Source organism: Montipora foliosa, chromosome 5, assembly GCF_036669935.1.
Source record: "Montipora foliosa isolate CH-2021 chromosome 5, ASM3666993v2, whole genome shotgun sequence".
NCBI classification, from domain to species: Eukaryota; Metazoa; Cnidaria; class Anthozoa; order Scleractinia; family Acroporidae; genus Montipora; species Montipora foliosa.
In genome coordinates, this window is record NC_090873.1 from 31,554,419 (window position 1) to 31,570,927 (window position 16,509).

The 16,509-nt window shown below is 38.0% G+C and overlaps 1 protein-coding gene across 3 annotated transcripts in view; it reads left to right on the top strand.

Annotated features, from left to right (window-relative positions):
• Positions 1-16,509, top strand: part of LOC138003963 (uncharacterized) — a 37,339-nt gene that overhangs the window by 10,364 nt on the left and 10,466 nt on the right. For all 3 annotated transcript variants that reach the window (XM_068850296.1, XM_068850295.1, XM_068850297.1), the window contains 8 exons: positions 1,512-1,532; positions 6,312-6,566; positions 7,425-7,727; positions 8,651-8,769; positions 9,173-9,237; positions 10,316-10,455; positions 11,113-11,403; positions 14,813-14,943. In XM_068850296.1, the coding sequence (XP_068706397.1) occupies positions 1,512-1,532; positions 6,312-6,566; positions 7,425-7,727; positions 8,651-8,769; positions 9,173-9,237; positions 10,316-10,455; positions 11,113-11,403; positions 14,813-14,943 (1,325 nt within the window). The remainder of the gene's footprint in view (positions 1-1,511; positions 1,533-6,311; positions 6,567-7,424; positions 7,728-8,650; positions 8,770-9,172; positions 9,238-10,315; positions 10,456-11,112; positions 11,404-14,812; positions 14,944-16,509) is intronic.

The window sequence follows — 16,509 nt, forward strand, 5'->3', positions numbered from 1 at the left end:
CGACACGGTTGACAAGGCACTGCACTATGAAGGCTCTATGCGGACGAACTCAACGACTGCCGGCTGACAATGACAGTCCTAGAATGCTTGATTTGGCAGAGCATGGAAGAGGTTGTCTGTGGTCTGGAAACGGATCCAACAACTGCAAACAATATTGTTCCAATACTGAAGGGCAGTTGTTGGATGCTGTTAGCAGTGCCAGCGGCAGGTTTCAGTAAAGTTTGCCCAACTTTGTAGGATGGTGTTGACAGTGGTGTTCAAAGGTATCCAGTAACTCTAAACAATGTTGGCAGTTGCCACGCACTGCATTATGAGGACCTTTGAGGACGTGTTAATTCTAAACTATTTCCATGGAAACCATGACATGTAACCTGCTTATGTGGCCCCAACATTGTGGCAGGAGCTATGCAAACGGATTAAACATTTCTATTCTACGCTTTGGAAGTAAATTAACAAACTGGAATAAGTCATATGTATTACAAAAATTGGGTTCTATGAGAGGAGCCATAACTTTCTTACGTAATCTTTATTCTTTTGGTCTTGACGTTTCTTCTGATCTTGACATTTTGGAGTTTTGTCATAGATTACTACGTGGTGTGGTATTGTCACTTGGTGGTGAGGTGTTGCAATTATGTGACGTGGTTTGATGGTTACTTGTTCTACTTGTTGTGTTTCAATCATAATGTGACCAGGTTTGATTGTACGTGTTGTGTTTCCATCATGCTATGTTGCGCAACTGTCATAAAAGAACCTAACCACATAAAATGTAAACACAGCACGTCAAAGGAAGACCTCAACACATCATGATGGAAACATAACACGTAACCGTCAAACCTCGTCACATAATGACAAAACCTCACCACATAATGACAAAACCACACCTCAAGACAAAACTTAAATGAAAAGAATAAAGATTACATAAGAATGTATAAGAAAGTTATGGCTTTCCATAGTTATCGGTGCGTAAATTTGCCTCACGATTTCAATGAAAAGTCAGGCAGACAGGTATTGAGAATGAAGAAAAAGCGGAAAGTCCCCCGGGGGGAGGGGGGAGAAGGGACTCCCATATAAAAAGTGGATGGATGCTCGTCGGAAATTTTAAATTAAACTCCTAAAGGAGACCAATTTGTGCCTCGGCCAGCTTTTTTTTTTTTACCTCTAAAAGAGACCATATTAAAACACAGAGAAAGAAAAAATACAGTGACTTTTAATGATGGCAAAGAAATTATCACCTAATACTTTCACCTGCGTGAAAAAATATAAAAGTGTAAATATACACTTTTATATTTCTTCGCGGTCGACCCTAAACGAGACCTTCACGGCTACATATGATTGCGTTTCGCCCAGAACACCCGAAGGGAGACCAAAATCCGAAATTTACACACCAAAGCGAGACGGCGAGCATCCCTCCCCTTTTTATATGGGATACGGTTTATGCCTAATATCATCAGTCTTCATTGTTACGCTTTCCTAAAACACTAGATTAAATATTCATATTTTTTCATTCGCAGATGACGATACCAGAAGTACAGGTATGTAGGAAACGTTACAAAATATTTTTATGTCGTCGAAAGCCCACAGCGGCTTGTTGTCTAACGTCAGTCTTGCACCTTCAGCCAATGACGACGGTGTAGAAAGTGAAAGCTTGTACGACGGACGTCTAACTTTCATTCCAAGTTGTCACAACAGTAAAGTCTGATATTCTCGCGTAAAAATTGCTGGATACCTTCATGGTTTCTCAGAAAACTGAAATCTCACACATGTGTTCAGTCCTTTAATTTATTTATTACACATAACATGAGAATTTTGTTCCATAAAGTTCATTTGTACAAATCTATACGCTTTATTTTCACATGTGAAAAAGGCTTATACAGCCAATCAGAATGGCGTACAGCTATTTCACATGTGGAAGTATAACCAATCAACGATAGCGTAAAGGCGTTTCCATGCCAATCACTCGTGCATCTCGTGCAAATCGTACTTTGTTATTGAATTAAATTAAATTTGCACTTGGTTCTATTGTTAGTGAGTTTTCGTTTCTAATTTGCGTTCAGAAAACTATTTTAATGAAAATTCTCGTCTTAGGAGTAAAAAACAGTTCACGACATAGAAAGTGCTTTGTACGGGGTTTTATTCACTCGTTATTTGTGTCAAAAACCCTCACTCGCTCGTTCCTCGCTCGTTCGGGTGTTTGACACAAACAACTCGTGAATAAAACCCAGTACGCCGCACTTTCTATGACGTAAACTATATATACATCCCATGAAGGGCCATCTATCCACTAGATAGCGACTAACGTGTTCGATAGCGTTATCCACTCCTTTTAGCAACTGTACATGTGTTCTGAATTAAATCATGCCTAGGTTCAGGTATTGTCCTTTTTACAGTTTCGATGTCTAGACTGGAACAAGCCTCTTCCAGTCTAGACAGAGAAACTGTAAAATGGACAATACCTGAACCTTGTTTTTGCCACTACTGGACCAGCACACAAGGTCACTAATACAACTGTATTGAAAATAAAGGACAAGTGCATTAAGAAACCTTCTATATTGACAGCAGGGTAGTTACTGAGAGGGCTGAGAGACCCTAAGTTAAGAATGGCATTGATCATATGTAAGATACTGATTTAAGAGGATAATGTCATTGAGGCACAGAATGATGCATGTATATTGTTTGATAAAAGAAGAATGAGGACACCTTTCGACAATTTCGTTTCTAACGGTACCTTGCATACGGAACCCGCGCCCGCAGTGCGCGCGGCAGTCAAAACTGTGCTATCCTGTCAATCATTTGCCCTTTCACCGGAAACAGCGCATTTGGGTTGTGCGTAAATGACATTGTTGTCGATCTACCCCGTCGAAAGTACAACCAAAGTCTTTATTCGCGAAGTTAACACAACTGAATACATTATCAATACGGTTTTGCCATCTTCTTACACTTAATTCGACAATACCAGCCTGACTTCGTTTTAAAATAGTTAGAAAAAGCACAAATAACAACCAAAGCAAAACAGCTTAAGTTCGAATTCTGCTCGCCGATAACACAGGTTTGTTGACAAAAAAATTGGCACAAAATGTTTTAAATGGTTTTCTGGCCGGCCCTCTATTAATAGCGCTCACGTGAATGTTAAATGGAGTATCGGGAAAGAAAAATTTGTCAAGCTGACATGTGGATCGTGTAATTATACATTTTCAAGTAACGGAAATTTGAATAAGCGCTACAAAACATTTACTGACCATTGCCCGAAGGGACACTCTTTATAAGCTGCAAGGAAGCCGCTGATGAATGTCGCACAAAAACCTCGGCCCCTGCCACCGGAAAGCCAAACTTGGAGAGTTTTTCAGCCGAAGGCTCACTAAGAGAGTTTCTAGAGCTTGCCCTCCCGCAGGTCGCCAGAAAGGTGCAAACAAGCTGATTCATGTCCGAAAAGAGCAACGAGGGGCAGTCAAAATTGTGTTTCTTGTACTGTGCGAAAATTTATTTAAAACTTTTCCCTCACTCTCAAATAAGAACTTGCTGTGTCTTGCAATTCTACAGTGAGTTATTATTACACCAACAAGAGAACCAACATCAAAGAGGCACTCCCAGGGGTTTTGGGGAAGAAGAGAACATGGCTAATTTGAACTCAAGAACAGAGGAACAATATCAAAATATTTTAGGGAACAAGGGAAGAAAACCAATTTAAATTTTAAAGATAAAAAAGCTGGGAACAAGTTTGAAAGTAATTGGGGGAACAAGGAAACACAAGCAAATATTTAAAGGGAACAAGGACCCCTTCCCCCAGGATGGCCTCATCAAATGTTCTGCCCCTTTCATCCAACAGCTCAAACAAGCGATTCCAACAATTTTTGAATGACCGACACAAAAAGAAGACTCTTAGAGAAAAAAAAAATTATAATAACACTTTAGCATGCGAAACAATGCTCAGATGCTTACGAGCACCCTAATGCCCATGTTTGTAAAAAAGCATCATGAAGTATTCCTTGCGGCTGGTTTAGGCATTGTTTCATCTTTCAACATTGGACAAAACCCAATCAACTCCATTCTCAGAGGGCACTGGTAAAGAAGCTAGAAGAAAATACTGGCCCTAATCCAATTATCCCAAGGTAATCTTTACAGAATAAGATTATTGAAGGAACACTTTTGAGTGCCAACCTTAAGCCTTTTAAAACAAGCGCAAACAATATTAATAGTCTTTAAATTCACAAAATGTGAAACAGCATATTTTAGTCTCATATTCAATTAGCTTTGGCTGCAATATTCCTTAAAACTATGCAGAACTATTTGCCATAAAATGTGGAACATTTCCTCCCTATTTAAATATGCCACAAAATGGCTCCAAAAAGCAACCAGTTAAGTTTTTAGATAAAGATAGTGTCTCTATGGAGGTCTGACACAATACCTAAAAATTAAATAATTTGATCTGATCAAGACATTGAACGACCAAGCAATAAAAAAACTGCAGCAATGTATGTTAGGTTCACAAAGTGGGAGTTAAAAAAAAATATTCCTCAACTGATGTTTCAATATGCATGCATTTAAATTAATTTTCTATCAACAATTCAAGGGACTGACTTTTCAGTGTCTATTCACTGGTATTGATTTACATTTCCATGATAAGTTTGAAGTGGATCTGGCAACCACAGTGCCCTATGAAATGGGAAATAAATTTAACAAACCCTTTAACCTAACACTTTACTAGGAACAAGTTTATCCTCAAGCAACCAAGGTGTTCAAGGAGCTTTTCAATTTCCAAAGAACACCATGGTTGTGTACCAGTACCTGGGTAAATTCGGGTACCTGGCCTAAAAACTGAAACTTGTGGAGCCAAACAACTTGTGGAGCTTAGTACTTAAGCTGGGTACATAATTATGTCTACAAATATTGTCTATTCAACAACAGTTTCTCCTAATTTTGTGTACCATTCACTTGTTGGTTCCTTAATAATAATTGCTAATTCAATTAAGGAAGTCCTTTCAAATCATCAAAGTTACTTTGCGCCACCAGGAACAAACGAAAAAATACAAGCACTGAAGAACAAACTGCTCAAGAATGCACAACTCCCTTTGAAACAGCAAAACACATGATCCTCGAGTCACTAAAAAGTGCTGCATGCTACGTGGATGTTTGCAGAACGATCGCAATATGTAATCATTGAAAGAAAACTCCACTCCAGATCTGATAGACGATGGTCGTGCAAGACTCGCCAAGCACGTGGAACACCCAACAGGATTGTTCGTTGTTTGGCACAGCAGATAAACGAAAACTTGTTCCCCTCACTATAACATAAGACCAATCTTGCCCAAATACAACAACAATTTCGGCAGCAGGCAAGCTCATCACAAGCCATCGAAGTTGGCATAAAGCAGCATAGAGCTTAACCTGAAGTTTGATCATGATGGACACAAACAAGAGCTGAAAGAACCTCATAAGGTCAGACGCCCAAATGTGATTGACCCAACACTCCTTAGAGCGGCTCAGTTATCGAACATCAAAGTGCTTTACAAACCATGGGATTTCGTTGTAAAAATGTTCACTCAGCAACATCTTCTTCTACAGAATCAAGTTCAAAATCGATCCTGGTTGTTAATTATGTGTGTGCTAACCCAATCCATAAACTGGATAAAGCGGATTGGCAAATTGATTTGTCAGAACAATGTGTGATTTCTGTCTCGCTAAAAGTTCATAGAAGCGACGGTCAAGAGAGTCACTAGAGAAGGCTGAGCGAATGTCCGCCGATCTAACCAATCAGAATGCAAACAATTGGCACAGTTTTTCCCGCTCTCTGAATTCTGATTGGTCACTTTCAATTTCCGTAGCTTTCGCCGTATGCAAGGTATGTAAGACGTATCGGTCACACAAATTAATGGCTTAGCGCCCCCCACCCCTCCCCTGGCTCCTACGTGTTTTCTATGGCTAGGTGTTAGAGCCGAAACTTGTAATCGAAGGCAATGGGCTCGAATCCTGTTCTGGAAAACTTGGATGTTTTTCTCGTATGCCTGCCATATTTTCCGAGAATCTATCATCACTTATTCATAATCACGGTTCTCAGTATCTCTTAACGTTTGCCATTTGCTGCATAATATAACGGAAGTGCACAGTCTCGACAATATAGAGGGACAGTCACTGCCACCTGAACGTAGTTTAACGGCCTCGCTTCCGATAGTTTCCAATAGCTCAATGGTAGCTCATAAACTAGTGATCGGAAGGTCTTACTTAGGTTCGATTCCTACAAAGGAGCACTCAGATTTTTCCCGAGTATCTCCGAGTAACTATCGAATAAATATTAATAGATCTCCTTTGATCTTTAGATTGTTATCATGGTATCGGCGTTGGCTATCGTGGCAATGTTAGCGTCACTCGGTCTGGTCGTACTTGTCAGCGGTGGACTGGGCAATGCCCTCACCGTCATTGGAGGATTCCTGAAGATGTTGATAAGAGTCAGAATGATTCCAATAACATGTGTCGCAACCCAGATGGAAGTGCCCCGGATGGACCATGGTGCTACACAACTGATCCAAATATGCGTTGGGAATACTGCAACATCTCGCAATGTCCACCAAGAGGTAGAATGAAAGTCATGATAGTAATCAAAACGATGTAGAAACCTTTGAGACGACAAAAAGGTGAAGTACTAAGGACAGCAGAAGTGTTACACTGAGGAAACAAATTTTTTTTTCCGTCTGATCTCTTCATAAAAATAACGTGCAGCCTTAATTCCTTTTAAGCTGCGATTTTGCATTCTATTCTTTTCGGAGGTAAGCCCGGGGGTTAATGTTCCTTTTGACTGCCGACCCTAAAATAGATTGTGGCATGCTGTCAAGTGTAGCAGTGTGCAAGTCTCTGTCTCTGATCACCAAAGAGCCAAATTAACCAAATTCCACTTCTTAATGATTAAAAGCAAAAACTCAAGTTTTTACCGCGCTTTATTAAACACTATATTTATTGGGGAAACTCAATACACAAACATTTCGCCTGGGAAGGACTTTAAGAAAAGTATATTTATTCACTAGTGCAGTCTAGCTATTGTTAGTAAGAAGAAGGTTTTGTATCAGTAGGAATATTGATCTCTCATTCCATGAAAAACTGCAGATATGGGATGACAGGACCGAAGTTAAAACAGATAAATTAAGTCGACACTAGAGCAACAGCTTAAACATTTGTATCAAATCGTGTATTCAAATTCATCAAATTTAACCCTATTTTTTTTTTAAAGTTTTGTGACTTTAGGAACTGCGTGTCGACCTCTCAACGTCCTATCTTCATGAAAAGGTGTTTTTAATCAATTCAAGATCTTTTTAAATTCAGTTGGGTAACTTTAACGTGAGATGCATAAATAGACATCATCCATTTCTCCAAAGCATTTGCTTATTACCCTGAAGTGAACAAAGAAAGTACTTTTATCTTTAATTTTTATTCATTAGTGCCCAGGAAGATTCCAACATTACCAGACGGCTTCGCTCTCAATGCCACGACTATTTACTTGTCATGGGAAGCAATTCCTACCTCTTTGCCTTCTGGCAAGGAACCTCTGCTTGGTTATCGCGTTAAATACCAGCGCCTTGGATCACCATTGTACGATCAAGTGAATGTTTCGAGCATTGTCACAGAAATATCTTTGACGAATCTTACTCCACAGACAAAATACAAAATAGAAGTGAACGGGTTTAACGCCATCGGTCATGGAGCAGGAAGCACGGCTATCATCATAAAAACATTTCAATCCGGTGAGTCTATATTCTAATGAGAATTTTCGCTTGATGTGTCTTCTTTGAATCCTTTTCCAAAATAAGTAATTAATTGCCTCGGCCAATCACAATAACTAGCCATTCGTAACGTAAACAAATCCATCTCGGGTCATCCTAATGTTTGGACAAAGAAATTTCGGCGCAAACTACCCGATCAAGAAACTGATCTAACGATCTCGTTGCAACGGGTCAGTTTCCAAAACCAACTCACGATATACCTTCAATTATCGGTGGCTGTTTAAAAACAATTGAGGCTCCTCCTTCTACAAGTCAAACACTACTTTTATTCCTGCAAAATCTGGGAAAGATCCGTAAACTGTTATGAGTTATTTCAAACACAGAAAGCGCATTATTTTTTTTATTTAGTTCTTATTCTACTTATTATTATTTTTTTACTTAAATATGTATGCTTTATTGTAAGTAGTTAGTAATTTATACAACTCCTTTGAAGACCACTGATGTATTAGATACGATTTCGTGTATCAACAATATTACCCATTACCACTGACTGCTTTAACCAGACCCTTGGCTTGACAAGACGAATTCGACCAACGCAAAAATGGTAGTGGTCAGTTACAGGTTACGTCATGGTTGCCATGTGGTATGACCCAAACAATAGATCTTAGCTTTATAAGAAAAACAAAACATAAAGCGGTGATAAACCTGGTAAAGTCATGCATTTTATGAAATCTAACTTGACGTTTCCTATGTGGCAACATACATTTTCAAAAGTAACCGTTATTATATTGAAAACTATTTATATTTCAAAAGAAATTGCGAGTCGTCATTTAAGTCGTCATGTTCATTACAAAATGTTATTTTAAATGTTCCTTTTTAATGCTAGGTACCCTACGCATCAAACCTTAATCATCACTTAATTAAACTCTTTCTTTCCTTTGCAGGTCTTGTCACTGTTGATATAACACTTCATGTTAAGCTGGACGAGAAATTCAGGGATGATGTACAAAACAGAAACAACAGCAGTTCGTTTGTGAAATTGAAGTACAACATCGAGAGGATGGTATAACACATTTTTTAAAAGAAACCCCACAATATAAAGGCCAATCATTGTACTCTACAAAAAAGCCAAGAGATGCAGACGCTGCTCAGACCGGGAAAATCACAAAGCGTATTAAAAACACTACGAAAAATCGACACTTGGTACAAAACCTTTCTATCACCTTGATTTTTAGCTTTTTACTTAACTTGTCAAGATCTTTAAAATATGAACAACATTTTTTAAATTGTAAAGCTTGTTTCGATGTTACACAAATCATTACGTTACAAATTGCTTGAAAATGTTTTTAGAACTATAACAACTGCACGAAACATGAAAACCTATGATCACATGGAACAAAGCAAGATAGATTAATGGCCTTCGAATGAGGCTACTGCATAATGTTAAATATTCTTTTCCTTTTTAGATAAACGCTGAATTTAATAATTCCTCTGACTTGAAAGTATATAGCCTCAGAATGAAGAATTTCAGGTAATGGACCTATTAAGAAAACAGAGTTAGGGAAATGGTAAAACAAACTAAAAATAACGTCATTGGATAATATCACCTATTATAGACGCAAGAGAATATCGCTTTTCTGATTGGTCAGTGACGACTGCATAAATAGGATATAGAGTTCATTGTGGAAGTTGCTATGGAAACACAACAAGAGAGTAGTTATTTCAGTATATAATAAATAAAAAATCGTATGAACTTGCTCGTGTATTTCGTGATTTATGGACACTCGTGATGTTTTGAAAGTTCTCAAATTGCACTTGCCTACGGCTCAGGCAATTCTGAGAACTTTCAAAACATCACTTGTGCCCACACGAGTAGCAAGTGCATCGTGAACGAAACTGATGTCAAAGAAAACTCTAATTTTCTTATCACACGTATTGATCTCCTGGCTTACGTGAGTTATCTGTAGGATCGCCTATCTCTTTTGACGATGATGTTCGTAATAATAATGATGACCATATTAGGGAACATGGCAGGGATGACGACAACGGAAACAAGTACCACACAAGTCTATTTAATGCGTAAAATAATAGATTTTCTGCGGTTAGACGTGCGTTTCACTTTTGCCTTCCACTGCAAAACAGTAACGTCAAATGAGCAAATGTAAAGTTTTGTGGAGATCCTCAACACGGGAGGCTAACGTTGTCATATAAATTCCCTCCTCACTGAAAGGTCTGTTTCTGAGGACCGCCACGGAGCTCTCGGAACGACTCTCGGGATTGCTTCAGAAAACAATGGAAACAAAGAACGATACAAAAGAAACAATGGACCATGACGCAAAAGACAACTGAAAAAAGCGTCCTAAAGGGATCCAATGGAATTATAGGTTGAAATTAGCTGCTTCCTGATTGATTTCTGTAGTAGGGTTGTTGAATGACATTTTGTAATGTTTATTGCCATACTTTCTTGAAATATGTGATGTAAAGTTGTGAAAAAGGGCTGGGACACTTCGTAATGTTTGTTATTTAGAACGCGTACCTGATTATCGTGTAATCCTGGACAAATTTGAAAGTAAAGTAGGTAATGAGTGTTTATTGTATTTATTTCTTAGAAGCGATGATTTACAGGCGGATTTATTAATCTTAGTCATCATAAATGCCAATACAACGACAAAATCTGAAGCTGTTGGTCGCTTGATCGAAGGGCTTCGTCCGGCAAAAGTCCTAGGAATCACCTCCATATTTGTCGTAGGTGGGTGTTGAAACAGGCTAGGTCAATTTTTTTTTTATATTTGTAAGTTAGTCAAGGAATCAATTAAATTATTGAGACAGTACAAATTTCAACATTTAATTAGTTGTGTTCCTATCCAAACAAATATACGAATAAAATGCTGGTAAAGAGGCAATAGAGTGTTTTTGTTCATATGACCATGCAGCAGCCATATTTGCATACTAAAACAAAAGAAAAATTTTCATATTAATGGAGTTCAATTCCAAAAAGAATATTTTACTCCTCGAACATGGCCGTCGTGACGACATGTGAACACACCCTAAAACAGATAATTCATGCAATATTTGATGGGAGGGAGATTTAGAAGGTACGAGTTTTTGCTTACGACTCTCGCATACGAGTAGGAACCCAGTACTAACCAGCGAGCTATGTGAGTCATAAGTTGTATTTAATCGATGCCTAACCCTAATGCCTTTTTAGACTTAAGATTTAATATTCTAAAGCTAAACTAGTAAAACTGATTTAACTGACGTGCGTTGCACGTATGGCTCGCATGGCTCGACAATATAAATCCTTTTTGTAAACTCAGCTAGCGCAGAGGATGGCCTAATTTGTTTGTAAACAACATGAATTTGTTCTGAATTTGTTTCTGGTACGATTTCTTTGCTCTTTGAAAAGGAAAACCACAGCCTCCTGAAAACGTAAGAGCAGCAGATGTCCAGAAATGGTATTTCGTATTGACCTGGCAACAACCTAAATATGGCGTATATTACCAGATAGACAACTTCACTATTGAGCGAAAGAAAGAAACGGCCGCTACCTTCACAGTTCTAGAGACTTTACCCTATAAAAAGACAAGGATAAATGTCAAAGATCTCGAACCCGCCACAGAGTATACTATGCGACTGTCGAGCAACAACAAGTATGGAAGATCAAGTGCCATTCTGTTCAAACAAACCACATTACCAGGTAAGTCGACTTGCATCTTGCTGCTGCTTCTGGTTTTTTTCATCCTTGCTTAAGGTCCCTATTTTGGTTAGAGCACGGTTACGAGGCGACGTGGTTAGGTATATACTTAGACCATAGTTAGTAGAGGGGAATGGTTATGAAACCCGGCAAACTTCAAAGGGACAACTCTTTGTTATGGTTTTTGCGTCGTCACGTGATCACGACCCTGCACACACAGATAAACAAAACGGCATCGCCATTGTAATCTACCCGCGAGTTGTGCTCTATTTACTGGTTTTCTGCTACTTAGGCCACTCTTTTTAAAATTTAACGATAAAAAATGTAAAGAACAGTTATGCCTGGAGAGAATTGTGCAGTATTTGGCTGTGGATCTTGTCGAAGGACAAAAGGAATTGGCATTTGGAATACATAGTATACAGTAATATAGGAAGTTCAGAGTTTGCAAAGGGTCGATTATAGGCAAACATCGTTCGTGATTTTGATATCTTTATGGTCATTTTTCTTTGTTTTTGGCTTCAAGTACTTTTTGAATAATTGATAAATGTACTGAGATTAAAATAATGCAAAAGATCTACACATTTTATGCCATTTTTACTGGCTCTATAGATGCAAAACACAAGAAAGTCGTGACTGTTTACAGAAACATTTTGCACATTCTCGAGTGTATTTGTGGAGAATTTGAGTCAAAAATACAATCTTCAACACTTACCAGGCTCACTGCTGCCGTGAAGTCCTTTTGTATTTTCTCATCATCTTCTAAAACATCCAAAATAGCTTCTAAATCATCACCAAACATGAACAGTGCGCCTACCTCGTCCGCCATATTGCTTTACGATGTGCAGGGTCAAGATCACGTGACGGACCCGTTCAACCTCAAAAGCGAAACAATAGGCCGGCCCTATGAAGTTTGCCGGGTTTCATAACCATTCCCCTCTACTTACTATGACTTAGACTGTATGCTTTGCCACCTATTTATGGCAATAGACCTTTTTTAACGGTTATCTTGGAGTCTACTGCTTTGATGGATGTATTACGGGATGAACAGGGGACAAACTGTTTCAAACCTTTTCCGAACCGAGATGAATTTGAATTTTTTTTCTCTACATCCTGTATAACAAAAGTTTCAATCAACAAACTGGTTTCAAAATTATTAAAGCAAACCCAAATTTTATACCACGACATGAAGACATTTGACCCCTTAACATCCCATAACGTATCCTTCCAAACAAAAGGACCCAAGATCACCGCCGTATCGCAAAAGGGTCTATTGTCCGCGGTGGCCCCAAAATCAATTCCGTGCGCCACGACTTTACTTGTCTAAGTGGCTTGACAAAGAGGATAATAATCAAGATAAAACACTAATCTAATTACAATATGACATCGCAAAATTCACGTTTTTCAAATAATTAATTTGGTCGTTATTCCAGTTTGATAATTATTTATTACTTATTTTATTAGTATTGCACATCATACATTAGAAAATATACATTGGTAAAGTCAAAGCCAGGAGCTTAAATGGCCTGTGATCAGCAGAAACAAAAATAAAGTGTATGAGAAAAGAAGGCTTTTAACTTACATGTCCAAGGAGAAAGAAACTTTTGAGCTGAGATACAGCAACCTTTACAAAGTAGCCGAACTCTTCAGGAAATACAGGCCGTGTTTTCTCGACATCCCTTGTCTCGCTTAACATTCCTAAAATTGGCTTGTTTGCAGACTTCATAAAGCGACTTTAAAATGATACGTGTTTTCACGGTTATTAAAGATTAAATGAGGAGAGCACGTGGCAATACAATAATAGAAATAATAATAGTAATAATAGCACGCCTGTTGCATTTCCGATATAAATAACCGCAAGCGACTCCTCATTGGCAGAAAGTAATTGCCAACTCACTTAAGCTGCCTGCAGCTGCTTTACTTGGTGGCTTAAATTAAATGAGAATTCTATTTAAATTTGCCCACTCTCTTAACTTTAAGCAAGTTGGAAAAGCAACTGTTTTCACGCGATTTCCGGTTGTCACTCGCTAAGCAACCCGAAAAACCGCTCGTGAAAACACAGCCACAGAGGCGGTGTTGACGCCAAAAAAGAAAATTAAGATTTGTATTTTTGTGCTTTCGTATTCTGTACAACGTGGGATTCAACCATTTCACGTCGCAGGGTTGCCGTGAGGAGAAGGAGAAATGAATGAAAACGAAAAATGAAAACTCTCATTAAATTCTATTCTTTCAATGGCCTTTTAATCGAAGACCTTAACGCCTTAATAAAGAGCTCAACTCGGCAACTACGACCACAGCGATACGATCTATGAGCGACAAAAATGGCTACATGTTCTCCGGGTACTTTTTCGCGTGCAATATGCCCACGAAATTGCACGTGAGTTCCGCACATGCACACTCCTTTCGTGATTCTTTCGAAAAATCTACGAAAAGATTTCTGATCCGACATTTGCATGAATTTCATGGCCAAAAGAAGCGCGAAATCCGAATCCTTGTAACCTTTCATGCATGCGTTTAATATGGCGGTCTCTCAAGAAATTGGTCAAAAGTTATACTTTGAAATTTAACAATGGAAAACAAACCAATTTGACAGACGAAGCCGTATCATACTGTGGCTGAATGTAAAATCGAATTGAACAAACTACCTTTTTGAAAGCTTTTGTACAGTAAATTACACTTTGAACTGTTTTATTGGAATTTTCAAGTTTAAGCAATGCTTAACTACACGCCTTAGTTGTTTAAAAGGTGGACAAGGCTTTTCAGGGGATAAATATTAGCAAAACCAATTGGGTTATTCATGCAGAAGATTGTGATTTATTCGTTGGATAGCGCTATCCACTCTTAGAACAACTGGGGTAAGATGATTAATAAATGGATATTTTACTATGTCTACAGTACCTGGAACGTTTGTCCATGTGTTTTCTGTTGTCCTACGGCACAGTTGAAAAGAAGACTGAGCATACTATAGCAGAAAATACCGCTGGTTCAACTGACTAATTTCGAAACAACGATTTCAGTATGTGGATTTACAAATTCAGTGAATCCTTTTATTTCAGTTTTCTATCTTTAAATTCCTATCCTTACATTAGTTCCTAGATAGTTCCTCTTTATGTGTTTATTTTCAGTCGCGACAAATAAGCAATCTCTTCACAGTTTCTCGTTGCATAACGATACACTCAGGCTCCTCCAGTTCGGTATTCACGAATTTCTACACTCTAAACTTCAAAAAATGAACAAGCATTTGAACATGAAAAACCTCATCTCAAGTAAAGCAATGTTCATCCTTACAGACCCTCTCTACACGTTACTTGTTCCTACCATTTATAATAAATCGGTTAATGTATGCATAATTCAATTCTAACACTCACCTCGCAGATCGAACAACTAACCGCTGTATTTTTTTTTCTCTCCACAGATAAATTCCTTCTGAAATTGATGGTGACTATCGTGTTGCCATTTGGCTTAGCTATTCTCTTCATCACGATTGTCTGCATTAAGTTTGGACCACCTTGTAAATCTAATGTTGAAGACAAGTCTCAGATTGAGGTTAGTAAGGCATTAAGAGGTCTCCGACTTGAAATATCAATTATTTATAATAACTAATGTAATTCTAATAATTATAATTATCATCAGTAATCGTAATTAATTATATTAATGAATATTATAATCCGAATAATATTATATTTTGTGACTATATAATGAACAACTGGAATTGGAGATGGGATTGGATTTTCAGCTAGTCATCAAATAATCATTCCGTTTTTAATATTTGATGTACGTCTTGCAGCATAAACAATCCTTCTTCCCGAAAAAAAAAAACACCTAAAATGAGAGCATCTTGAATTTTAGTGAAACGCAAAAGATGGACTGGTTCTGAAACTCTGGAGACTACAAAAGCGTGAAGAGTGACATCGCACTTCATGTTAACTTGACCATGACCATGTGGAATATTTTGTCCTCAGTTCACAACTGAGTTTTGAATAATTTAATCGCAATTTTTAAAATGCCCCTGTGACCAAAAAAATCAATTATTATTATTTTTTATTTCAAAACTGTGTTATTTAAATACTAAGGGCCAAGAGTTTCAAGCCTTGATTTCAAAAAGACTCCATTACTAACTTCAGTTCTTGAGAGAGCTGGTTCGAGGAGAAAATGACGTCAAAGGCTCACTAGTTTCAGAACTCAGTGCGTGTGTACGCCGCAGAATTCATATGCAGCACGGGAGCTTTGGGCTTTCAAACTTTTAAACTTGCGTTTTGCATTTATAATAAGCTGCATTCACAAGTTGAAATTTTAAGCAAGTGAGCCTTTGACGTCACTTTTCCCTGGATCCAACCCTCTGAGGTCCAATCGGTCAGGTTTGAACGTGAGTAATGGCGGACCATGAAGAACAACTCACCATCCACACATACATAATTCCCCCGCAAAATACCTGCTGACCTGTGAATGTTCTAGTTAGTGGAGAGGAACCCCTTCTTGTAAGGCGGATTCTAATAAAAACACCATTACGAAAGCCACAAAGGTTGCTAGTGAAACGGCTGCTATTACTATTAAATAACAAATCCAAGAGTTACACTCAAAGTAAACGGCCTTTGGATAAAAAAACGAAGCTCAAAATTTTGCAAGTCAGGTGTTAAGGAAACAAACTTTCAAAATCTAAAGAAAACTACGGAGGGTCGTGTGTTCGAATCCCATCTCGGATTTTACCGAGTTCCCAGTGGGTTCAATTGTAACACCTTTCATTTAATATGTGTTAAAACATTCTCTCACATTCGCTAAAGAAAAGAAGGAACTGATTTTTTTTTTTATTACAGGGGCATTTTAATGGGCTTTGCTTTAGAAAAAGGGTGTGGTTTGTGCATGGTCAGGGCCGAAAAAGCGAACAAAAACGTAGAACAAAGAAACTTGTCAAATTTCCAAACCATCTCCATATCTTAACTATGAAAGGAATTAACAGGTCTCCAATTCCAAGAATATGTAATGACCATCTGGAATTCAGAAAAATGTGAATCCAGATGTGGTTGAAGTTTTAGTTAGTTATCATCATTCTGTTTTTAATAATTAAAGAAAAACATAACATGAGAGTATCCTGAAATTTGGTGAAACCACAGA